Source organism: Cebus imitator, unplaced genomic scaffold (genome assembly GCF_001604975.1).
Source record: "Cebus imitator isolate Cc_AM_T3 unplaced genomic scaffold, Cebus_imitator-1.0 Scaffold75, whole genome shotgun sequence".
NCBI lineage: Eukaryota > Metazoa > Chordata > Mammalia > Primates > Cebidae > Cebus > Cebus imitator.
Window position 1 is genome coordinate 6,460,420 of NW_016107390.1, and position 27,879 is coordinate 6,488,298.

At 37.8% G+C, this 27,879-nt stretch overlaps 1 protein-coding gene across 1 annotated transcript in view; it reads left to right on the forward strand.

Moving 5' to 3' along the window:
- The window catches only part of RGS7 (regulator of G protein signaling 7), a 532,072-nt gene that overhangs the window by 390,054 nt on the left and 114,139 nt on the right, over positions 1–27,879 (forward strand). The window contains exons 5-6 of the mRNA XM_037739855.1: positions 3,201–3,307; positions 8,865–8,916. Coding sequence (XP_037595783.1) covers positions 3,201–3,307; positions 8,865–8,916 — 159 coding nt within the window. The remainder of the gene's footprint in view (positions 1–3,200; positions 3,308–8,864; positions 8,917–27,879) is intronic.

A 27,879-nucleotide genomic window follows, 5' to 3' on the forward strand; every position in this document is an offset into this window, starting at 1 on the left:
CTTTTTTTCTATTTTTAGTAGAGATGGAGCTTCCCACATTGGCCAGGGTAGTCTTGAACTCCTGGCCTCAAGTGATCCATCTGCCTCGGCCTCCCAAAGTGCTGAGATTACAGGCATAAGCCACTGCGCCTAGCCTCATTAAGCTTATTTATTCAGGTTCATTGCAGCCCCCAATTCCCAGTCTCCAGTGGCAAGAGCTATTTTCTTGCCCTGGTTGAGGGAGGATACCCCTCCCAGAGGAATCTTTATGGCTTGCTGCATATAGGAAGAGATAAGCCAGCTATCCCTTTCTGAAACTACAATTTCTGCAGTGTTTTCAACTCGAAACAATCAATATATTAGTCTTGGGTATTTTGGGATTGCATGTCCTTCACTCATCCACAGGGGTACCTTGGGACTCAGACTTTAACCGGGTCTCTAAGCACCTGCTCATTTGTTATGAGCCAGCTATCCTAATGGATCCACTTACCATTTTAATTTTACAGACAGTCAAGAAAAGAAAAAAACAAGAGTAATATGATGATGATGAACATGGCTATTTTGGACTGTCAGGTTCCCTGACTCACCCTAGTTTTTTTTAATTTTTGTTACATATTTGTTGGGTACAGAGTAATATTTCAATACATGGAATGCGCAATTATCAAATCAAAATAATTAGCATATCTATCACCTTATCACTTCAAACATTTATAATTTTCTTGTGTTGAAAATATTCACTCAACCTAGTGGAAGGCAAATGTATGGAAGTAGATTCTCTGAAAGTGCTTTGTAGAAAAGTAAAAATTATTTTGTGTGTAAATAATGAAACACAGTAGCTACCATATGCAGTGTATCTTCTAGGATGGAAGCGTGATTCCAATTTCATTACAAGTGTGCTCATGTCATTCTTACATCAATCCTGCCTGGTGGGTTTATGACCTTTATTAATAGATGGAGGAGGCACAGAGAATGAAAGTAACAGAAGACAGTGGGTGTCTTCAAAGTTCTTGTTCTTTTCACAATGACACCCTGGCACCAAAGGTTTAACAAGGATAGGTAGGCATGTTGCTATGAGCAGTGCAGGCTTTGAAAAGACTTTGACTTTGAACTGAAAGGATGTGGAAATGATGGAAACACACACACACACACACACACACAACTGATGAAAAAAAATTGCTCCTTTATAGAAAAACAACATTCTATACAGAGAGAGACTTGATTGGGAGATGATGGCTGGAGCACTTAATAACAGCCTTGCAAAACCAGGGCAAAGAGTGAAGGATGGTTGGCAGGTGTTCTTTATCAGCAAGAACAATGCAGGGAGAGACCAGAGGTAGAAGTTATCAATTGAAATGTTCGCAAGATGCTAGATAACAATTTCAAGGGGCATCATAGTGCCCCACAATAGATAAAAATTTAACAACAAATTTATTAGTTATGTAGGTGTGAGGGGTAGGAGAAGGATGAGATTCTCATGCTTAGCTGTACCATAGGTAGCTGCTTAGTGACTCAGTTCTTACTGAGGTGTAGAAGCCCCCCGTGACTGATGGCTGGAGATACTGATTCATGTAGTCTTGGAACTGCTGTAAGAATCCTAGCTTGTTGTTAATAAAAAAGACAGAAATAAATTTATAAATGAATTGTACATAAAGATACATAAACAGATAAATAAATCTAAACTTTTTGGTATTTTCTATATACAGTGAGCCCTTTCTATTTACGACTCCCACATCTGTGGATTTAACCACCCGTGATCAAAAACCCACAGATGTGGGAGGGCAAACCAGGGAACCTGAGCGTCTTTGGAGTTTGGTATCTGTGCGGGTCCTGAAACCAATCCTCTGAGAACACCAGGGGACAACTCCACATATATTTTTATGTCGGAGTAGAAAACTATTTTGCATAGTTTCATATTTTCTAGACGTTAAGTTAGAAAACTGTATGTCATCTCTGCACAAATGCAGTAATAACTGCTGATCAAATTTTATTAACCCTTTTGTGGAAAGAAATTGGTGGCAGCTACCGATAGTATGAGTATTACAGCTTTCCTTCCAGACTATAATGTTTCCATTGTCAAGTAAATCACTTCTACTCCATACTTGGAACACTGTATAGAATAGTAAAAGCTAGAGCAATCTTTACAATCACCAGTCTGTAGATTCAATGGTGCAGCATACAAGGCCCATCACTGATGCCTTAACATTTCCTGTTAGCATCACAAAATAATGATCTATATCACTAGAAACATTACTGATGGTACTAAATAGCTATGATATGGAGAAGGAGGTGATGCAAGTGAAAACATTTTTTTTTTTTTGAAATGGAGTCTCTCCCTGTTACCCAGGCTGGAGTGCAATGGTGCGATCTTGGCTGACTGCAACCTCTACCTTCCAGGTTCAAGCGATTCTCCTGCCTCAGCCTTCCAAGTAGCTGGGATTACAAGCATGTGCCACTAAGCCCAGATAAAATTTTTTTTGTCTTTAGTAGAGATGGAGTTTCACCATGTTGGCCAGGCTGGTCTCGAACTCCTGACGTCGTGATCTGCCCACCTCGGCCTCTCAAAATGCTGGTATTACAGGTGTGAGCCACTGCGCCCAGCCGTGAAAACTTCTTTTAAAAAGTTTAAAGTGCAGTATAAATGCCTAAACACAGAGCCAACAAATGTCTTCGCAATGAGGGAGACAGATTCTACAGATTCAGAAGAGCCTTCCCACTGTAGCATTTCTTCACTTTATCTTCTCGCGGGCTGGTTGCCATGGAATGACATTGGTCATGGCAGCTGCTACCAGGAATTAGAACCATCTTAGTATCTCGTGTGAAAGGGCTGAAAAAAGAAGAAAAAGCACAAAGCCAGGTTTTTAGATGCATCCATATTTAATAAAATGGTGTCTAAATATAACACATGTGTAAATCTAATAATATTAGAATTCTGAAACCAAGATTTTTAAAAACACCAGAAAAGTCAGAGGTAGCTGAATTTCTACTATAATGTCTACCAAGGCATTAGCCAGTCCGTATTTGAAGAGCTCAAACAATAGAAAACACATTATTCAAGGTGTTTACTTCTATTTTTATGTTGGTTCCAAGCAGCCAAAGTTCTTTATTACACCGAAGTGAAGCCAAGAATGTGGTCTAAAGGAACCACACATAACGTTACATTGTTATAAATGAATACATGTAAAAGGCTTTTTATATGTTCTTTGTTTGTTTCCGTGAAACAGTGGAGGCGCTCCATTTGGGAACGTTAATGGCTGCCCATGGTTACTTCTTCCCAATCTCAGATCACGTCCTCACACTCAAGGATGATGGCACCTTTTACCGGTTTCAAGTAAGTTTAACAGGAATGTTCTTGAACAGTCAACTAGAAGCCTGCATTTTGTTTGCTAGTTAGGTTTCTTTTTAACAGAACTTTTAAAAACTGTGACCTATTTTACTTTGACTTAGGCTAGTTAGAAACTGATTAATGTTCAACTAGAGACATAAAAAGCAATAAACAGAAAAATGAAGTTTGCTTAATCAAGATGATGTGTGATAATGGAAATTCTATTTTATATGAAAAGCTTAAGGGAAATTCAGATAGTGACTTAATGGCATTCAGGAAGACCGGAGAGTCTTCCTCTGTAAGTTGCATTAAGTTACTAGAAAGGGGCCAGGTGCAGTGGCTCATGCCTGTAATCCCAGCACTTTGGTAGGCCAAGGTGTGTGGATCACAAGATCAGGAGTTTGAGACCAGCCCGGCCAACCTGGCAAAACCCCATCTCTACCAAAAATACAAAAAAGTAGCTGGATGTGGTGGAGGGCGCCTGTAATCCCAGCTACTCAGGAGGCTGAGGCAGGAGAATCAATTGAACCCAGGAGGGGGAGGTTGCAGTGAGCCAAGATCACACCATTGCACTCCAGCCTGGGAGACAGTGGGAGACTCCTTCTGAAAAAGAAAAGAGAAGATAAAGGAAGTGGAGAAGTGTAAGTCCATGGCTTATAGTCTGACGCTTGCCTGTGATCCAGACCATCTGCATCCCAAGTAACTTTTAATGGGAATGCTTGAAGCTCCAAGATAGGATTCAGCTGATTATACAAACTTTCAGCATCCAAGGCTTTTCTACAAGTCTGTGAAGACTGACGTGGTGATATATAGTGTGTGTGCACCTAACTGCAACAGGATACCTCAGATAACTTGCAAACTGATAAGAGTCATTCTAGGTCATTTGCAAATGACAGAGATTCTGTCATTCTTTCAGGTAATGATTGTGGACTCTAATTTCAGGCATCGTAAGTGTATTTGACACTTGAGTTCACATTGATTTACCTAAAGTGTAGTCTACATTTCAGTAGGCATTATGGCTCATTAATAACTGACTAGCAGATTCTAGCCTGCAAAATAAAGGCACATAAAATGCTGAATGTCAAACTCTAACCTATTTCCAACATGGAGGGTTCTCTTCATGGTTCATGGACCATGTTCTCTCCGCGGTCCAACTTTCAGACTTTGGAGGCTTCTTCTCACTTGCTCTAAGTATTATTAAATGCTCTATACCTACGTAAATGACTGAATAGTAATCGGAGTGCCTAAGATTTGTTTGGGAAAACCGAGAACAAAGAGGAATTATTTTAATCATTTGCTTTAAAAAATCATGTCAAAGATTATTGTCCTCATAGAACAGTCTCACTGCCCTTTCCTTAGGACTCATTTCTCCCAAGGCAAATAATCATAGGACAGTTCCGCACTTAAGAGCTAGGAGGAAATAAAGCTGTCTCCTGAAACAGTGATACTGGCCTAAGTATTCAAGCACGTAGTTCAATTACTTAACTCACAAAATCTTTACGTTAATGGAGCTTTATTCTTTAAACAGCTAAACTTAAACTAATGGTAGCTTAAAAGAGCATATTATTAAAGTAACTTGTGGTCCCAAGGTTAAATTTTTAATAACTAGGAATTATTAGTGATTAGCAAATAAATTGTTTATATGTGACTAATGCTTTCTGATATTTGAAAGAAATCTCTATTCCCAGGAAAAAAAATAGAAAGCAATCAAGGTTTACATGTCTTATTCATGCTCATGGGTCTGAAATGCCACGCGAGGCTGGGCACAGTGGCTTATGCCTGTAATCCCAGCACTTTGGGAGGTTAAGGTGGGCTGATCACTTGAAGTTAGGAGTCCAAGACCAGCCTGGCCAACATGGTGAAACCCCATTTCTACTTAAAATACAAAAAATTAGCTGGACCTGGTGATATGTGCCTGTAATCTCAGCTACTCAGGAGGCTGAGGCAAGAGAAGACCTTGAACCTGGGAGGCAGAGGTTGCAGTGAGGAGAGATTGTGCCACTGCACTCCAGCCTAGGAGGCAGAGCAAGACTCTGTCTCAGGGAAAAAAAAAAAAGGCATATGAAGGAAGGGATCACCATACACACAGGAGAAAAGGAAAGAATTTTTAAAAAGAGCTTTAGAACAATGCAAGGGAATGAGTACAAAGGACTCATGAACTTACATAACTACTAGGGATAGACAGAGTTGTCAAGTTCAGTGTGCTGAGATAGATAGGCAGATATAAAATAAACATTATACATATGCACATTAAAATTACATTAATGATAAATATTAAACGTTACATATTTTAATGATGCATCCATATTTGAAATAGTGTCTAGATATAACACATTTGTAAATCTAATAATATTAGAATTCTGAAATCAAGATTTTTTAAAACACCAGAAAAGTCAGAAGTAACTGAATTTCTACTATAATGTGTACCAAGGCATTAGCCAGTCCATTTTGAAGAGCTGTAATAATAGAAAACCCAGTATTATTCAAGGTGTTCACCTCTATTTTTATTTTGGTTCCAGGCAGCAAAAGTTCTTTATTATACTGCAGTGAAATTCAACTCCTTGAAAGGATATTTTAAGATCATAAATTAAAATAGAAAACTTGGGATGCCATGTTTACAAATCCTCCAGTGAATGGTTGGGAGTCTAAAGATCATTATGAATCTAGGCCGGGCAAGGTGGCTCACACCTGTAATCCCAACACTTGAGGAGGCCGAGACAGGTGGATCACTAGGTCAAGGGATGGAGACCATCCTGGCCAACATGGCTGGGCATGGTGGTATGCGCCTATAGTCCCAGCTACTCTGGAGGTTGGGGCAGGAGAGCCGCTTGAACCCAGGAGACGGAGGTTTCAGTGAGCTGAGATTGCGCCACTGCACTCCAGCCTGGCGACAGAGCGAGACTCAGTTAAAAAAAAAAAAAAAATCTAAAGAGTCTTCAAAGCATAAATCTGAGACAAACAGAAATCTTGATTTCATTGGCATGGCAGTTTATATATTTGTCTCAAATTTGTAGTACATGTCTTAATCGTGATTCTTATAATTTACCGTAAAGTCAAAATTGTCTAATCATCCTCTCTTAGCTAACTGGAATTGAGATCTGCTGTGATTCTTTAGCGCTCTTTTGTGACTCTTAATACATTAGCATATGCTCCAACAGTTAGTGAATAACAGTTGAACAGTTTCAGATGAGTTTCATCCTAGCTAAGGAAGTCAATATTGAAAAGCCAAGAAGCTCATGCATTAAAATGTCCTAATGTATGGAAAACTATAAAATATGTATTTAAATTCCAAAAAAGTATAAGAGTTTATTATTCTCCTATATTATCTTTCACTACAAACCAAAACGTTACTTCTTAGAAAAAGTCTTCCAATATTGGTGAAGAATGTTGGCTTAGTGGCATTTCCATATGATATCTCAAGGAAAAAATGCTTCATTCTTTAATTTTACAGTCATTAAATTCTCTTGAAGTAAATGATGAAGAATGAAGGAAAATATAAGAATGCAGCTGAGAATATTTTCTATGCTTTTGAGGAAAAAAGTATATGTCTGACTGGCCTGACTAGAATAGATATTTTAAGGTTAGATAAATAGATACGCCTGCACACATACCTATACATATACATACATACTCCCCAAAATACAGAAACAACCAAAAGGGAATTGTGCACTCCATAAGAAGCATATCAAAAAGTAACACCCTACGTGAAAGCAAAGTTTTAATTACTTTGTCCCCCTACGGCTCCCCTAGAATCCGGATTCCATTTTATTTTTAAGAAATCAAATTCTCAAAGCTTCATCTCCCGTGGAGTCAAGTGAGATTGGGGTGATGAGGGTGACCCATATAAAGTCTTGCTATTCTCCTTTGTCTAGTGGTTCAATCTTTTTTCTTTCTTCAAAATTCCTACGATGATTTTGTTCTCATGTTCACAAAACTGCTATTAGTAGCCTTCTTTATTTTACTACTATAATTTTCAAGAAAAAACGAAGGGTAAGTCAAAATCCCTGGGTGGTGGCAGGGGGCATCTTAGTTTGGAAAGCCTTTTCTGTAGAGATTCAAACAGTTCTTCCCATTTACCCATTTCTCTCCTTTAGAGTCTCTCTTCTAGAGGGGAACATTATCAGGTACTCAGAGATTACTCCAAATATGCTCATTGCACATGGCTAGTTAATATAATTAGCTAACAGATAGAATTAAGCCCACAGTACCGATATTTGCCACCACTGTTACAGTGAGTCCTGCAGTTCTCATCCTTCCAGGGAAAGGGGTTGATGAGGAGGTGCATCAGGTTTCTTCATGGTCAGGAGCCAAGCGTGTTCAGCTAGCAGGACTAGAAAAGTCCTTTTAGAAAATATAAATGTTAATGAAAATAATGAAGTTTTTCTTGATCAATCATTTTCTTTGTAGTTTAGAAAATCAGTTTCTAGAATTCTACAGAATCCAAATTCTGCCTATAATAGATTATATCACTCAATTAAGACACTGGTAATTTAAAAAAGGACCTCTGATATGTGCAGTTTAAAACTTTAGAGCAATAAGTGTCTTCGTAATGTTTTTATTTTTATTTATTTTTTGTGGGTTCTTAAATTTTAATTAAAAATTAATTTTTAATTAAATTTAAAATTTTAATTAAAAATTAATTTTTAATTAAATTTAAAATTTTAATTTTTTTGAAATTTTTTACATTTTAATATTTTAAACAATTTTTTAAATTTTAATTTTTTGAAATTTTTTAAATTTTAATTTTTGTGGGTACATCATAGTCATATATATTTATGGAATATATGGAATACATGAGGTGTTCTGATGCAAGCATGCAATCTGAAGTCATCACATCATGGAGAATGAGGTATCCATTCCCTCGAGCATTTACCCTTTGTGCTACAACAATGCAGTTACACTCTTAGTTATTTTAAAATTTATAATTAAGTTACTATTGACCCTAGTCACCCTGTTGTATTACCAAATTGTAGAAATTAATTACAAGAAGAATTTGGGAAATGTCTTTAAAAGTGAGAGTAAAAAGTTGTTTTAATCTCATTGGACAATGCTGAGAACTGCATTATATGACTAATGGAGCCAGGTAAATGATTGTCAGATCTCAGAGAAAGAGTTTGTTGGTTGGTTGAACTTTTTGGAGCTACCAAAAGAAGTGTTGAGATACATGATTTATAGAAAACAATTTGTTATATTTAAATACATTTCATTCTGAGTCTTGCTGAACATAGTTCTCTTTCAGTCCTCTCTGTGGATGAATACTTTTTGTTTGAATAATACAATCAGACCTTTTTACCTTTATGTCAATTGGTATAAAATTACACCAAATGAATGACATTTTAAATACCTGCTTGCTGATACTACACATATTTAGAAGCTGAGCAATTGGTCAGGAAAGTAAACGTAGACAAACAGTTTACAATGTGTCTCTTGGAACATGTTCTGTATTAGAAAACACATGGAAAACGAATATAGAGAATTGTGGAAGGTAAATGCAGTTTGCAAGCCAGAAACTCCACTAATTTTTTCTTTGTCTAACCTGGTTCCACTTCTTTTCATTCCACAGACACCCTATTTTTGGCCATCAAATTGTTGGGAGCCGGAAAACACAGATTATGGTCAGTGCCATCTCTCCTCATTTTATTATTGACAGCCTCTGTGTCCAGATGGTGTGCACTTGCATTTTATTGCTTTTTTCATTGATATAAAGAAAGCACAATTCTTCAGGATGGGACCAATATTTCTCAGATTGAATTTATAAGTGATTTTGTTTGAAAAGTCACTAAATCTCATGACAACTTTTTCTGTGGTATGGTGCCCTCTGCAACTATTAAGGAAAACCACCTGAATAGGTTAAAGAGCTATAAAGAAGTTTAAAGGGGTTATTATTATTTTTTCATAGCAACCTAGCCTACTAGAAAGAACAAAAAGAGGCCCATAGAACCAGAGTTCTAGTTCAGTTCTCCCACTTAGCTGTGTGATTTTTGGTAAGTCCCTTGACTGCCCAAGGGTCCACTTTTCTCACTGTTCTATGAAGCATCCTATGATATTTATAAGTGGAGGATTATGATAAACATGAAGAGGCCAATTACAAGCAAAAATAAAAATAAAAAAGCTAAAAGAGGAAATTCAATGCTAATAAATCAAGTTCAGTGAACTCAGAAGAAACTTGGTTCAATAACTGTTATTTCAGTCAAGCTCTTCAAGGAGAAAAAAAAAGCCCCTATTAAGTACTCATCTTAGATCTTCCTGAATGCTACAGTTTTCAACGACAAGGTTGCATGGTTTTCAAATGTCATTTCTACAAGTGTTTATTGAGCATTTCTCTTCCTGTGCCAGGTGCAATTGAAGATGGTAGGTTTGTGAAGGTGACTGAGTTTATTGACACTGTTGGGTAGCTCATAGGATAGATGGGAAAGTAGAATTATCCAGAAGGAGTTACCATAGAGTGTTAAGTGAATAGGAGAGAGGCATATGCAAAATTATTTGAATGTTTAAAAGAATGAGAAGTTGACTTTCTCTGGGGGCTTCCAGAATGATTTTGCAAAAGAATTGGTAGCATTTGAGCTAGATTTTAAGAGGAATGATTTTTCAGTTGAGAAGGCAGGGCAAGTGGTTTGAGGCAGAGGAGCTGGCATAATACACAAAAGCAATGAGAAGCTTTATAGCAGCTTGGCCTTCTTTGATATTGCTCCTGGAGAGACGTCTTTGTAAGAAGAAAACATAAGAAAATTCATAGAAAATCAATAAAGCTATCTCTCATGTGTGTCATTTCAGAAACCTGAATTTAGTAGATCATCCAAAAATGGCCAGTCAAGAGTCAAAACTACTAACATAACTCATAAAAAAAAAAAACCTAAAAACCAATACTGAAAAACTAATATGGAGACAGAAGTATTTCTTTCCAGTACTGAAAATGCCAGTTTCTTCACCCAGGGCACACATTCCTCAAAACTGAGGTCCTTGGAGAAACAAGTTATTTTAAAAAAAACAACTACTGATTTATAGATCTGAGTTGGAGAATGTTCTGGAGCATTTTATTCAACCTAGGATAATGCCTGGAGACCATCTCACTAAAGAATATACTCACTCTATTCTAGAATTCTTTAGATGTCTCACTAAAGAATACTAGGGTAGGAACACCGGAACAGCTAAGAAGGAGCTTGTAGAGAAAAAACCCAGGCATGAGAGTTAGACCTGACCACAAACACTGTCATAACCACACACCAACCGTGTGACTTTAGGCAAGGCATGCAACATCTCTGAGCCTCAGTTTGCTCACTCTTCAAACAGAAATGATAATGCTGACTTTCTAAAGTTGTTAAAATGATTCAAATTAATACACCTAAGGAAACTAGTATTGGTCCTCTCACATACTCAATACACTGAAATTACTGTTTTGTGCTCATCATCATTATTGCCTGGCAGATACACGGCCTCTTTTCCCTGTTGAAAAGCAAATTCCCAGCCAAGCATGGTGGCTCATTCCTGTAATCCCAGCGCACTTTGAGAGGCTGAGATGGACGGATCACCTCAGGTCAGGAGTTTGAGACCAGCCCCCATCTCTGCTAAAGATACAAAAATTAGCCAGGCGTGGTAGCGCACTCCTGTAATCTCAGCTTACCCAGGAGGATGAGGCAGGAGAATGGCTTGAACCTGGGACGTGGAGGTTGCAGTGAGCCAAGATCACACCATTCCACTCCAGCCTGGGGGACAGAGCGAGACTCCATCTAAAAAAAAAAAAAAATTAAAAAAAGAAAAGCAAATTCCCATTCTCAGTGTTTTCTGCCCATCTGTTGTGTCTTTCATAAATATGTTACAGAGTCCTCACATTTAAAGCTCATGTTTTATCATTTTATATAGATTGATGTTTCGATGGTGAGCCTGAGGAAATGTCATGACATACACAGCAAATCATTTACAGAACATCTCTTAAAGTAGACCCCAAAATGCTGAATATTATACGTTTTCCATTGTTCCCTGAAAGGGCCACAAATGCAAAGTGTCCACCAAATGCAGAAGGAGCCAAGAAACCAAAGAACAGAGCAGAAAAATCCAGTTTGTTGGCAAAGGCTGATTTATGGGGGAACTTACAGACACAAGCGTGGTCTTGAGTGACCAAAAGAAAGGTAGGCCTTCACACTACAACCTTCCAGACTCAGGGTTTATAGATCCTGGAGAAAACACATTTGCTCTGGAAGGAATGAGTGGGTGGCTGAGAGAATGCTGTGGGTGTCACAGCCACGGGTGATGTATGCAACAATATCAAGGGTTGTTTTGGAGGAAAGGTGAAACTCAGAGTAAACAGGTGTTTCGACATAGAGAGTAAATCATCAGCTAGACATCTTGGAGGCATTCCCGACTCAGTGTTAGTTAGGAGTCAACATGGCGGATTAGCACCTAAGATGGAATCACTCTTCTTCCCACACACGTTACCACCCACCGGTGTCCATTCCCAAGGGGATCATCCCTTACACTTTCTCCCCACACCTGGAATACTTGCTACTTACGTAACTAACTTACTCTTTAATTATTATGTTTGGTCTTTTTTCCTCTGAAGAAACATATTCATTGTGCTTAGCTTGCCTCAATTACATACAAGTAGGGAATAAAATAATTATTCCATTAAGAGGATATGGGGGAAAACTGGGAGGAAGAGAATAACAATAATCTCAGACACTGTACACCCCCTGCAGGCTTCATTGTCTATGATTTTTCTTTTTACATGCAAATAAATTGTAGCAGCAATATGAATTAACCAATTTTGAATTTCCTGCTGCCATTTGTTTAAAGAATACTTTTATAAAACCTCACCCCTGGGCTTTTAAAGAGGATACTGATCATGTGATGTACTTGGACCGTGACTCCCAAAGCACAGTAACTACCTAGGCTGTCTTTTCTAAGACAACTTTGGGGCAGAGGGACTTTGTTGCATAAAGCAAGTTGAAGAAGAGTTTATTTCACTTTATTAGCATCCTGTGACCAAGCAGGTTCTGCTGAACATAAGCCTCTATAGGTCAGTTGATATGAAAAACCACTTTTTCAGAGTTATCTTGGTTTTATAGAAAAATGGAATGTTGGCTGGGCATGGGGGCTCATGCCTGTAATCCCAGCACTTTGGGAGGCTGAGGTGGAGGATCCCAAGGTCAGGAGATTGAGACCAGCCTGGCCAACATGGCAAAGCCCCATCTCTACTAAAAACACAAAAAATTAGCTGGGCATGGTGGTGGGTGCCTGTAATCCCAGCTACTCAGGAGGCTAAGGCAGGAGAATCTCTTGAACCCAGGAGGTGGAGGTTGCAGTGAGCAGAGATTGCACCACTGCACTCCAGCCCAGGAGACAGTGTGATACTCTGTCTCAGAAAAAAGAAAAAAGAAAAATGGAATGTTTTGATTCTGTTCAGTAACTAAGACGAGCCAATATGGACTAAAAGGTGTATATCTTTATGAATTCCATTCTTTGAAAATCAAGTTGGATAATATTTCAGGTATTTTATGTGCAAGTAAAAGCATTCTAATTTAAGCCAGTTAAAGTGGAGTCAGAAATGGGCTTCCCCAGATGTATCTGCATCATCAAGAGAGATCTGGCACAAAGGACTTGCAGTGAGGGCTGGAGGAAAAGGCACAGGAAAACTTAAGAGAGCTTTGGTAAGAAGCAGAGACAGTGTCAGTTGTTGCAAACTGAAACAGAAGCCGAGGCAGGGTTTCTGCTGGTACCTCTGGGCATACACATTGCACACAAATGGTCCTAGAAATGACCATTTTAGAACGTATTAAAAAGCCATTTTAGTACACATTACAAAAACAGAAACATAAACCAATGAAACAGAATTGAGAGCCCAAAAATAAAACTGCACACCTATAACCATATGATCTTTGGCAGAGTCAACAAAAATAAGCAATGGAGAAATGATCCCTTATTCAATAATGATTCTGGGATAACTGGCTAGCCACATGCAGAAGAATGAAGCTGAACCCCTACCTTGTACCATACACAAAAATGAACTCAAGATGGATTAAAGTTTAATATAAAACCTCAAAATAAAAAAAATCCTAGAAGGAAACCTAGGATATACCACACTAGACAATGGCCTTGGCAAATAATTCATCACTAGGTCCTCAAAAGCAATTGCAACAGAAACCAAAATCAACAAGTGGGACCAAATTGAATTCAACTAATTAATTAAACTAAAGAGTTTCTGCACAGCAAAAGAAACTATCAACAGAATTAACACACAACCTAGAGGATGGGAGAAAATATTTGCAAGCTATGCATCTGACAAAGGTCTAATATCAAAAATCTGTAAGGTACTTAAACAATGCAACAAGCAAGAAACAATCCCATTAAAATGTGGGCAAAGGACACGAACAGACACTTCTCGAGAAGACATACAAGCAGCCAGCAAACATTTGAGAAAATGTTCCACATTACTGAATCAGAGAACTGTAAATCAAAGCCACAATGAGATACCATCTCACACCAGTCAAAATGGCTATTACTAAGAAGTCGATAAATAGCAGATGCTGTCAAGGCTATGGAGAAAACAGGATGTTTATACTCTATTGGTGCAAATGTAAATTAGTTTAGTCATTGTGGAAAGTTGTCTGGAGATTTCTCAAAGAACTGAAAATAGAACTACCATTTATCCCAGCAGTCCCATTACTGGGTATATATTCAAAGGAAAATGAATTATTCTACCAAAAAGAAATCTACATTTGTATGTTTATCACAGTGCTGTTCACAACAGCAAAGACATGAAATGAACCTAGCTGCTCATCAATGGTGTATTGGATAAAGAAAATGTAATATATATATACTATGGAATACTACACAACCATGAAAAAGAATGAAATTATGTCCTTTGCAGCAATATGAATATAGCTGGAGGGCGTTATTGAAGCAAATTAACACAGGAAAAGAAAACCAAACACCACATGTTCTCACTTATAACAGGGAGCTAAACATTGGGTAGACATGGACATAAAGATAAGCATGATAGACAAGAGGGACTACTTGGGGGGGAATGATAGAGGGGTACAGAGGCTGAAAAAGTACCTATTGGAGACTATGCTCACTACCTGGGCATTGGGATCAATTATACCCCAAACCTCAGCATCAGGCAATATACCCATGTAACAAACCTGCACATGTACCCACTGAATCTAAAACAAAAGTTGAAATTAATTTTTTTTAGATGAGTACAAAGGGAACAATGTCTTTAGGCTATCTCCTTTCAAGGGTTGAATCTCTAATGTCCAGATAGGATTTGAACTCCAAGAAATTGAAATGTCCAGTACAGACAGGAGCTGCCCCTGTATTTGTATGACTCATCTTACCCATCATACCCAAATCCTAGTCCATTTGATATTTTGTCCATTTGAACATTTTGCATTCTTATTTTTTCCAAATACTGCACTAAAATATTATTTATTTTGATTAATTTTTATTTTTTCAAATGTTGCATTAACATATTATTTATTTCGATTACTGAATTTTTTGACACCCCTCATAGATTTTGCACCTGAGGTGACCGTCACTCACCCCATCCTAGTCTAATACAATTAACATTGCATTTGGTTCTTGGGCCATCTTAAAAGACCTTAATGACAATGTAGATTTTGTCAAGATCATGGCAACCACGTTAAGTGAACAGAATTTTAAGGACAAGGAATATTTAGCCAGAAAAAAAATATGTATTTAGTATGGAAGGGAGAGATGTGTGTGGGAGAGATACAGATTTTTCTGGTGTGTATGGCAAAACCAACATAGGACAGTTGCAAAAAGAAAAATTAGTTCCCAACATAAGAACCTTCAAATTGAAACAATGACTATTGTTCAAAACATCACATTATCTTGTAGGGTGATGATTTATGCCTCAGTAAATATTCAGCTGAGTGCCTGTCTTTTCTCTAGTATGTTGTGAAGGTTTTCAGACCCGGGGAGAGAGACAGTGTGTAGTGCCCCTAAACAACTATACAAGATGAAGTTCCACTTGCCAAAACCACACTAAAGGAATAACAAAAGGATACTGAGAATCAATAAATCCTTCATATATGGTAGTAAGAGGCCAGCACTAGTTGTCCAGCCACAGCAATTGTAGGCTGACATAAAATAATTACAGCAGCTTTGGGATAAACAGTAATTTTTCCTTCGGGGACAGATTTTAAGTTATCAGTTACTATTGGTAGAAAGCTTGCCATATCCAAAGCTTTGTTTTGGGATAGAGATGACAAGGAATTTCTAATCAGCCAAAGAGATCAAATACACAGTGAACTAATTTAAAGGAATTTTGAAATAAACACATAAAACAAAACCAAATTAATAGCCTCTATGACTTTAGAACTGTGCCTTGAACCTTGAATAGCTGATAAAATAACAGTGCCTTAAATATCTGCATACTGCAATCATAATTCTGTTACGTATAATATTAGAAAACTGAGAACTTGAGATTTTGGGGAAAACAAAAGAACTTCATTTTTCTAAAAGTAGACATTATTTATTAGTTTATCTAAAACATTGCAGTGTTTTCAAATATATCCATTCCATTAACACAAATCGTGTGGCTTTATTTTTCATCTGGATTCTCTTTGGCATTTAATTTACACAGTCGCTTGTTTTATACGAGGGCCTCTACCGTTCTGTTTTTTTGTCCTCTGAAGAACTTTCCAAGCCTTTGTCATTCGCTTTTAATGAATCCATCCCTGCTATGTCTGTTTTTGAAGCCAGGTGTTAGTGGCTCCTAAGATCGTGTTCTAGGGAGCAGAGTTTTAAAAATTAATAGACTTCATCTTTTTAGAGAAGCTCAAGTTTTACAGAAAATTAAACAAAATGTGAAGAGAGTTCCAATAAAATGCCTCAGTGCCACCTATACTTTCCCCTCTAATTAAAAACTTACCATAATATGGTACATTAGTTACAATTAATGAGCCAATATTAACACATAATTATTAACAAAAATCCATAGTTTTTATTAGGGTCAATTCTTTGTGTTATACATTCTGTGGGTTTTCAGAAAGGTATAATATCATTTATCCGACGTTGAGTTTCACTGCCCTGAAAATTCTCTGTGTTCTGCCTAGTTCTCCATCCCCTTACGCTAACCCCTGGCAACCACTTATCTTTTTACTGTCTCCATAGTTTTACCTTTTACAGAACCTCGTACAGTTGGAATTATATAGTGTAGAGCCTTTTCTTCTTTCACTTAAGAGCACAAGTTAACACAAAGATGTGTTAAAGTTTCTCCGTGTCTTTGCATGGAAGGCTATTTCATGGCATTTTATCACCGAATATTCCATTGTATGAATATAACATAGTTTATCCAGTCACCCATTGAAAAACATCTTGATCGATTCCACGTATGGCAATTACGAAGGAAGCTGCTATAACTTTCATGTACAGATTTTTTTTTTGAAGACATAAGTTTCCAATTCATTTAACCAAATACCCAGGAGAGTGGATCATATGGTAAGAGTATATTTAACATTGTAAGAAACTTCCAGTCTTCCAAAGTGGCTATACTGTTTTGCATTTTTACCAGCAATGAATGCAAGTACTTGTTGCCCCACATTGTCGCCAGCATTTAGTGTTTTCAGTGTTTTGGATTTTAACCATTTAATAGATATGGGGTCTCATTGTTATTTAAATTTACAATTCTCAAATAACATATGATATTGAACACCTTTTCATATGCATATTTGTCTGGTGCATATCTTCTTTATTGGGATTTCTGTTCAGATATTATAATTTGCCCATTTTTTATTGGGTCGTTGTTTTCTTGTTGAATTCTAAGAGTTCCTTGTATATTGTGGATACCGGTGCTTTATCAGATATGTTTTGCAAAGAGTTTCCCCCAGTCTGTAGTTTGTCTTTCATTGTCTTAATGGCATATTTAAAAGAATCACAGTTTTAAATTTTAATAAAATCCAACTTAGTTTTTTTCTCATAGATTGTGCTTTTGATGCCGTGTCTAAAAACTCATTGCCAAACTCAAAGTCACCTAGATTTTCTCCTGTGTTATATTCTAAATCTAAAGGTTTTATAGTTTTACATGTTATTTTTAGGTCTATAATCTATTTTAAGTTAATTTTTGTGAAGTTTGTAAAAATCTGGATTCTGTATTCATTCTTTCGCATATAGAGGCCTAGTTGTTCCAGCACCATTTTTTGAAAATAGGATCTTTTCCCATTCGACTGCCTTTCCTGCCTCATCTGAGTCTTCCTGAAATCTCTATTCTGTTTCCCTGATTTATTTATTTTTGTTCTTTTGCCAATACCATGCTGCTTTGAGTACTTTAGATTTATAGCAAGCTTTGAAGTCTGGTGGTGTCAGCTCTCGGTCCTTGTATTTCTTCAATGTTGTGTTGTCTATCTGGGGTCTTTCGCTTTCCACTTAAATTTGGGAATCAGCTTGCCAATGTCCTCAAAGTATGCTGGGATTTATATTGAGATTGCATTGAATTCACAGGTCAAGTTGGAAAGAACTCACATCTTAACAATATTGAGTCTTCCTATCCACCTATTTGGTATATCTTTCCATTGATTTTGATCTTTGATTTCTTTTAAAAGAATTTTTTGCTATTATTAATATATATCTTCTATATGCTTTGTTAGATGTATGCTAAGTTTTGCTGCTAATATAAATAGTATTTTGTTTTGGAATTCATATTTCAATTTTTCGTTGCTGGTACTTAAGAAAACCGCTGACTTTTTTTGTATTCTGCAACTTTGCTATGATCACTGACTTCTAGGAGTTTTTATTGTTGTTTCTTTGGGATCTTCTATGTAGACAGACATGTCTTCCTGAACAAGGATTTATTTCATCCTTTTCAAAATGTATACCTTTTCTTTCTTTTCCTTGTCTTATTCCATTATCTAAGACTCCAGTTCAGTACCAAATACAAATAGTGAGAGGGGAAATTTTTGCATTTTTCCTGATTTTAGTGGGAAAGCATCCAGTCTTTTTTTTTTTTCAAGATAATTAAATCATTTATTGATTATACATGATAATGGGTGATACACAGGCATCATTCCCACCTATAATTTTATCTGGTACAATTATTCAGTTTAGATATAGTGCATAGGATGTGCCAACAATCATTTTTATAACCAATGATTCCATGATTTTGCTTGGGGAATCCCTTCTAATGGTGAACTTCAGGTCACAACAGTAGCTATCAGTTCAACTACACCAAGGTTTCTGAAGACAATGGCTTCTCCACCCAAGCAGGTTGTATATAAATTCCAAATAGAACCTGACATCACCCTGAAGGAATTTGAACTTCACACCGTTGGGGAAATTTACCAAGATGGCTTCAGAGTAGACTAACTTTACACAGCACATTAAAAAAAAAAAAGACATTTATTGAGTGTCATGATCAGACTATTAGGTTTAGCAATCAACACCATGCATGCAAAAAAAAAAAAAAAATCTACATTAAAACCTTTGTTGGAATGCTTTACACTTTCCACAGAACAGGAACTAAAACAACCTATTATACAATTAATCACAAATACAGCCCTTGAGTTTTTTGCCCATACACATGAGTATTTGTCTAAATCACGTCTTCTTTGTAGCAGCTAGGCCCTGCCGCCACTGTGCTTGGCTGAGTTCACAAATCTGTTGTAACCTGTAGCTTCCCTGTGACTTCTCTGGCTCTCCTCTTCTGCTAAGCTTTGTTTCCTAATTAAAATCTTCTGCCACTGCCATAGCTACTGCTGCTACTGGAACCGCCATAGCTGCCTTGGTTTTGTGGTTTGGCAAAGTATTGGCCTCCACCACCATCGGGGCCAGAACTTCTGCCTCCAAAGTTTCCTCCCTTTGCGGGTCCAAAATTTGAAGACTGATTGTTGTAATTGCCAAAAGCATTGTAGTTTCACCACCTCCAAAATTGCTTCCCTCATTACCAAATCCATGATAGCCATCCCCACTGCCACCATATCCACCACCATCATAGCTGCCACCAAAGCTACCATGACCACTGAAATTTCCTCCATGACCAAAGTTGTCATTCCCACTGAAACCACCTCCATGACCACCACCAGTTTCCAGAGCCACTTGGACTTTGATGGGGCTTTCCTAACTTCACAGCCGTGGCCACTCACAGTACAGTATTTCTGGATGACAATCTTATCCACAGAGTCATGGTCGTCAAGGGTTACAAAGGCAGAGCTCCTTTTCTTGCCACTGCCTCAGTCAGTCATGATTTCAATCACTTCAGCTTTTCATACTGTTCAAAATAATCTCTCAGGTGATGTTCTTCAGTGTCTTCTTTAATGCCACCAACAAATATCTTTTTCACAGTTAAGTGGGCACCTGGTCTTTGAGAATCTTCTCGTGAGACAGCTGTCTGGCGCCACCTCTCTTCCCTCCGCCTGTGTGGCCTTGCACTCATGGCTGCATCTGCCTCCTCCACAGCGGCGTGTGTGACAAACCCAAAGCTCCTAGAGGCTTGATGTTTGGATCTCTCATGACCACACAGTCGGGGATCGTTCCCCATTGCTCAGAATGGCTCCCCAGGCCCTCATTGGCTGTTTCAAAGCTCAGCCCTCCAATGAAGAACTTCCTCAGCTGTTAGGGCTCTTTGGGAGACTCTGACTTAGACGTGATCACAGGGAGAAGAGAGACTTTAACGATGCTTCTTCAGAGGCGCCCACCAGCAGAAAGCTTTCACTACATCCTGTGGATTTTGATAACATGTATTTTCATTTTCATTTAGCTTGAAATACTTTAAAATTTCTCCTCAGACTTATTCTTTGACCCGTGTGTTATTGAGAAGTGTATTGTTTAATTTTTGGGTGCTTTGAGATTTTCCAGTTATCTTTCTGTTATTGATTTCTACTTTAATCCTGTTGTTTGAGATCATACTTTGAAAGATTTCTACTCTTTTGCATTTTTAAGGTGTGTCTTATATCCCAGAATGTGGTCTGTCTTGATGCATGTCATAAGAACTTGAGATGATTATGGATTCTGCTGCTGTTGCGTTAATTTTTCTCTAAATGGCCATTAAATTTAGCTCATTGATGGTGCTGCTCAGTTCAACTCTGTCCTTCCTGATTTTCTGCCTGCTAGATCTGTCAACCACAGATATATGTGTATTGAAGCCTTCAATGATAGTAACTGTTCATTTTTCTTTGTAATCTGTCAGTTTTAACCTCAAGTATTTTCATGATCTGTTGTTAAGTGTATACCCATTAAAGGTTGTTATATCTTTCTGGAGAATTGAATCTGCTATTGTTATGCAATAAAGGAACTTTATCTAGAAAATTTAGAAATTTTTTTTCTAGAGTCTTTGTCTAAAATTAATTTTTCTAATCTAGCTTTATTTTGATCAGTTTTAGCATGGCATATCTTTCTTCATCCTTTCACTTTTAATCTGTCTGTGTCTTTGTATTTAAAGCAAGCTCCTTATAAACAGAGTATAGTTGGTACTGTTTTATATCCACTCTGATAGTCCGTGTCTTTTACTTCATGTGTATCATTCACATTCGAAGTGATCAATATAGTTGGTTTAATATCTGTAACTGTTACATTGGTGTTTATAACTGTTTTATATTAGTTTCCTTTTGGCTTCCTGTCTCTTTCTGCCTTCTCTAATTTTAAATGAACATTTTATATGTTTCTGTTTTCTCTTTTTGCCCAGTATCAATTATAATTCCTTTTAAATGTGTTAAGGTTTTTCTAGAGTTTGCAGTATACATTTACAACTAATCCAAGTCCATTTGTAGATAACACTGTACTCCTAACATATAATGCAAGCATCCCATCACAGAGTATTCCTACTTTCTCCTTCTTGTCTCCTAGACTATTGCTGTCATTCCTTTCCTTTAGGCTATAATCACCGATTACATTGTTGCTATCATTTTGAACAAATTTTTGTCCATTCGATCAATTAAGAAATTTTTTTAAAGAGATTTTGTTTGAGCCTCATTTTTTCCTTCTCTAATTTTCTTCCTTTCTTTATGTAGTTTCAACCTATATCATTCTCTCCCTTTTTCTGAAGAACTGTTTTTAAACATTCTTTTCAAGGAAGGTCTTTTGTCAACAAATTCTCTCAGTTTTTGTTTATCTAAGAAAGTCTTTATTTTTCCTTCACTTTTGATAATTTCACAGGATATAGAATTCTAGGTTAATGGGTTTTTTCTTTAGGGACTTTGAATATATCACCCCATTGTCTTCTTGCTTGCATGGTTTCTGATGAGAAGTTCAAAGTGGTTATTATCTCTGTTTCTCTCCAGGTGAAGTTTTCCTCACCCCATCCACCCTTGCCCCTTTCAAGGTTTCCCTTCATGTTTGGTTCTCTGAAGGTAAAATATGGTATGTCTGTGGTTGCTCTGATATTTATCCTGTTTGGTGTTGTTTGAGTTTCCTGGTTGAGTGGCTTGGTGGATTCATTTACTGGAGCCACCATGACAAAATATAACAAACTGTATGGCTTAAACAATAGAAATTTACTTTCTCATAATAAGCGTGAGGGGAGAAGTGCTCTGGATGCTAGAAGTCCAAGAACAAGGTGCTGGCAGGACTGATTGCCCTTAAGGCTCTCTCCTTGGCTTTTAGAAGGCCACCTTCCCATGTCCCTGCAGGGCCTTTTCTCTTTTCTCGTATAGGCCCATCTCCTGAGTCTCTTCCTCTTAGGACACTGGTCCTATTGGATTAGGACCTCACCCTTACGACCTCATGTGACCTTAATTACCTCTTGAATGGCTTTATCTCTAAATGCAGTCACATTCTGAGGTTACCTGGAGTTAGGGCTTTGACATAAGTTGAGGCTTGGGGAAGAGGAGGACACAATTAAGCTCATAACAATATCTACCATTACCTGGGGAAAATCTCTGTTATTATTGCTTCAAATATGTCTTCTGTTCTTTTCTCTCTTCGCTAATTTTCCCATGACATGTATGTTATACCTTTTATATTATAATTACCCCACAGGTCTTAGACATTCTGTCATCTCTCGCATGCTTTTTATTATTTATTTATTTATCTATTTATTTTTGAGACAGTGCCTTGCTCTATCACCCAGGCTGAAGTGCAAGTGTGATCCTGGTTCACTGCAACCTCTGCCTCCCAAGTTCAAGCAATTCTTATGATCAGCCTCCCTAGTAGCTGGCATTACAGGCATGTGCCATCATGTCTGGCTAATTCTTTTGCTTTTTTAGTAGACACAGGATTTCACCATGTTGGCCAGGTCAGCCTTGAATTCCTGGCCTCAGGTGATTCACCCACATTGGCCTCCCAAAGTGCTGGGATTATAGGCATGAGCCACTGCGCCTGACATGTCCTCTCTTTTTTTATGTATTTTTTTCTCTTTGTATTTCAGCTTTGGAAGTTTCTACTGACACATGTCCAAACTCTATTGATTCTTTCCTCAATCATGTCTGGTATATTGATGAACTAATTTTTCACTCTTCATTTTTACTACAATGTTTTTGACTTCTTGAATTTCCTTTTGATTTTTCCTTAGAGTTTCCCCCCTCTGTTTATTACTTATCTGTTCTTACAGGTGGCTCACTTTTCCATTACAGTCCTTAGTATTTTAATCATACTTCCTTTTAATTTCATGTCCGATGATTCCCATATCTTTTCCATATTAAGTCTGGTGCTCATGCTTCCTCTGGAGTCTTCAAACTATGTTTTTTGTCTTTTAGTATGCCTTGGAATTTTTGTTGTTGTTGACAGGAGGATGAGCCAGATGTACTAAATAAAAGAAATGAGGCATACAGGCCATTAGTGTGAGGTTTTATGTTTACCTGGCTAAGAATTGAGCTGTGTTTACTGTTTGCTGTAGCTACAGGCTTTAGAGGCTAATAATCTCCTCTGATGTCCGTGTTTTTTTTCTCCACTATTGTCTTTGGGTTTTCCTAGAGACTTCTCCTTAAATAGGGTATGGGACATGCTTTTCTTTCCATTACATTCATCTGTTATTATACAGGAGCCCTACTGGTATTGTGGTAAGGTGCAGGGAAAGGGGATGCTTTATACAATCTTATGATTAGGACTTAGCCCCACAATGAGCCTCTACCCCTGGGCCGTGATCTTCAGAAGTGCTCCTTGGGTTTTGGGGATTTTTCCTCTTTAGGTGCAATAGGAAGGATAGAGGGAGCCGGGAGCTGGAATTGGGTATTTCCCTACTCCCGGGTAGTTTAGGCTCTGCTGTAATCTCAATCTGTTGGGCTCCAGGTCATATTGTTTCTCTTGAGACAGACCTTTGTTAAGAAGAACAGAGTGATCTGGGCATATCTCAGAATGGTTACTTTTTCCCTCTCCCTTGTTGGAAGCATCAGGAAATTTTTCCCTGACCCTCACTGTGCAAACCTAGTAGGGCTTCTGGAAGTAAAAGTCACAAATGCGTGGTAGCCCCCTTAAAACTGCTCCCTGGGCTGGGTGTGGTGGCTCAAGCCTGTGATCCCAGCATTTTGGGAGGCTGAGGCAGGCAGATCATGAGGTCAAGAGATCAAGACTATCCTGGCCAACATGGTGAAAACCCATCTCTACTAAAAATACAAAATTAGCTGGGTATGGGGGCGTGCACCTGTAGTCCCAGTTACTCAGGAGTCTGAGACAGGAGAATTGCTTGAACCTGGGAGGCAGAGATTGCAGTGAGCTGAGATTGTGCCACTGCACTCCAGCCTGGGGCCTGGCCACAGAGTGAGAGAGACTCTGTCTCAAAAAAAAAAAAAAAAAAAAAACTGCTCCTTGATCCCCAGAGGAGTTTTTAATGCTCAAATCAGTCCACGTTGAGCCTCGAACAAGTAGTCAGTTGCAGTTTAAGGTTTTCTATCCCAAGGTGGTTTTTCCCTAAGGTTTCTGTTACGCTAGGTCATGATTCTCTGTACATTTCTGTCTTTTTCTCCAATCATGGGGTCAATGATTTGCCCTCTGACATCAATCTTCTGAGGGATCTAAGAGGAATTATTGGTTTTTACGTCTTCAGCTTTTTCATGTGTGTGTGGGTGAGGTTGGATGGGAGAATGACTTCCAAGCTCCTTAAATGCCAGAGCACACTCCAGAGAGCAGATTTTTGCCAGGGAAAGAAGGATAAACAAAGCATGACTACGTTGTCTTATTTATTTATTTATCTATTTTGTTTCCACTTTTCTTTCTTTATTACACCCCCTTCAGTATTTCTACATGGAACAGTCTCTAAGTCAACCTCTGAGAGTAATGGGAGACTTAAAGTTGGTTGTTTCTTCTCCATGAGTTCTCCCTTTTCAGTGAGCTTTGGAAAGTGTCTAAAATCCATCCATTAGTGTCATGGAAAATGTCTCTTTTGAGGTAGCTATTTTTTGCTTGGTTTCCCTTTAGCTTTGGAGCTGCTATGGAACAGAAAAGGAGAGAAACCTGGCACTCTCAGTTGGCAGGGCATGGATAAAAGGAGAGAGAAATAAAATAAGATTGTATTTATCTAAGCAGAATGCTAGTAAGACTTGCATGTTTTTAAGCTTTATACATATTCTACTGTCAATCTATGAAGAATAAAATTAGCATGTTAATGTTCCAATATTTGTTCTCAAAGCTATCATAATCGATGAATGTTTCTAAATTGATGTGTCCTGGAACAAGATCAGAGATAGGTCCAGGAAGAAAAATAAAACATTACATCTTACCAGGAATATCCCATCATCATTCAAAATTACGGATGCCCTGGGATAACTGAAATTTCAAAGCACAAAATAAGCAACATTAAAAATATCCACTGATTCAACCAAATTGCAGTAATCTAGTCTCCTAATTTGTGGAAGTGATGGACTTTTATATAACTTTCTTAATAAAAAAGGAGCCATATTGATTGCATTTGTTTTTATTACTGATATATAGGGTGGTATTGGTATTACAATCTTTTAACAAATATTCACCGTAAACTAATTTTAGTAAAAAAAACAAACAACAAAACCCATTTACCTAATATAACAGTGAGAACCAACTTATTGTTTAAGACTATTTATTAAAAGAAACTAAAATATTTAAGGCATCTTAAAAATGAAAATTATGTCCCAAAGTATTCTACTCCTTTCTAAAATATTTTAAGTTTTTGTCATTTCAAAACACAAAACTTCTGATGAATTGCGTAAATCATTAAAAGGTCTGGCTTTTACCTTATTTATACAAGGCCTAAAACATCTGATTTACTCTCTTGCACAAATTTTTACATGCAGGTATATTTGTATATGAATAGTGCCTATGCATAGAAATATACTGTATGCATACTTGCATAGTGCATGCATATCAAATACAAAATATTCACATGGAAAGTAAAATATTCCAAAACATGGTATCTGTAAAATAAAATTAAGATCATATTAATATGTTTGGGATATATCACTGGTTTATAATCTCAATCTCTAGAAATGCTCTCTGTTGTACTAAAAATAGCTTCACATGTTAACTGAGCCACCAGCTTGGAAGTGTTTTGCTAGTTGTCTCTCCAAATGCTGAGGTAAGTGTGTGGACCTTAATTCCTGCCAACCTGTGCTATTGGTTTCTGGTTTGGCACCTTCCTCCCCATGAGTATGCAGGCTTGTAGTCTTTTCATGTAAACCCATCAGCAAAGATATAAAATGAGAAATAGAAAATATTTGATAGCAATAGATATTCAAAGATGCCTAATTAGTGTCTGTATTATTTTGTGTCTTTACATTATTACTCGTATATAGTATACAGGAAAAAAATTCCATTAATGAAAACACAATATGCATATGTGTGTGTGTGTGTGTGTGTGTGTGTGTGTGTGTGTGTATAAAATTATGTGTGCGTATGTTGAGAGTGAGGGAGAAGTGATTGCTTTATGTATAAAGCCCAAAACTGGAAGCCTTGAAATTCATTACAATTTGAACTAAGCAGAAGAAGCAATGTGCTTCCCAAGAAGGAACTAGTTCTGAAGCCTTTACAAGTCACTGGAATATTTTGAGGACTGGCCATCTCTCAAGTGCATTATGTTTCACTGTTTTTCTCAGAGTGTGGCCCTGACTTTCCTATAACAATGGCGATGATTTTAAAGTACAGATTACTGGCCTCTTTCCCAACCAGTTGAATTTGGGACACTAGCTCAAGCATTGGCTTATTAATAAGCTCTTCCAGATTTATATTAAAGTGCAAAAACCATTATGTATTTCGTTTACTGAGACAAATTAATTTGATATTTGTATTTCTGGTGGTTTTACTTTTTATCTCATTTTAAATGGTTACTCCTGCTTGTCAAACTACATTTTAAATAATAGTATATCAGAAATTGGAGTAACACTTAACAGCTTACATCACACCTTTAATACATTATCTGATTTAATCCCTTATAGAAAATCTCTAAAGTACAGTAAGCCATACTCTACAAGTGAAAATCACAGTCAGATAGATAGAGGACCTACCCTATGACTAAAAACAATAGAGCCGGGATTGAAACCCAAGGTTTCTGACTGGTTTTTATGCTTTCCTCACTCTGTCAGACTTGCCTTACATTCATGGTCCACTAGACATGAGTGTTTTTCAGCTGGATTTCCATACCATTGTTCTGTTTGCAAGACTTACAGATAGCTGGATATTTAACTATAGGCACCCTGTATGCAGGAGCTATTCCATTCTAAAGTAACAACATAAGATTGGTGTTGGACAGAAAGATTTTTGAGTCACTAGAGTCAGGTTATAGTTAAAGCCATGGTCACAGATGAGATCATTCAGAGAGGACATGTGGACTGAGACAAAAAGAGGGCCCAAGTTGAAACCTAGAGAACATAAACATTTAAGAAGAAATCACCAGAAGAATACGACCAATGAGAAAAAATGAGAGATGTTAGGGAGATCAGATTTCAGGGACAGGATGAGAGATGAAGAAGCACAGGTGGCAGTAAGCTTGGACTGCTTTCCCAAATATTTGGCAGTGAAGTGAGAGAAAAGAGATGGATGGATGGATGGATGGATGGATGGATGGATGGATGGATGAATGGGTAGATGGATGGGTGGATGGATGGATGGGTGGGTGGATGGATGGATGGGTGGATGGTTGGATGAATGGATGGGTGGATGGATGGATGAATGGGTGGATGGATGGGTGGATGAATGGATGAATGGGTGGATGGATAGATAAGGGGAAAAAGAGACAGAGAAAAAACCTGCTTGCAAGATGGAAATGATGCTGAGTAGTGGTATGGTGTTCAGTATGGAAGGGAGTTGGATGTATTTGGAAATTAAAGGGAAACTTTGATGAAAGGAGAGAGACTGAGACAGAGAAAGACAGTCAATGTATGGCACAGATGTTTAGCTTCGTGCCCAGGATATAGTAGGAATGAACAAGAGAATTCTTTTAAAAAAAAAAATTTTTTTTTAACTGACCGAGCACAGTGGCTCAGGCCTGTAATCCCAGCACTTTGGGAGGCTGAGGCAGACGGATCACTGCCTGGCCTGGCCAACACGGCAAAACCTCATCTGTACTAAAAATATGAAAATTAGTTGGGCGTTGTGGCGCACACCTGTAATTCCAGCCACTCGGGAGGCTGAGGCATGAGAATCCCCTTGAACCTGGGAAGCAGAGGTTGCAGTAAGCTGAGATCATACCACTGCACTCCAGCCTGGGCAACAGAGTGAGATTCTGT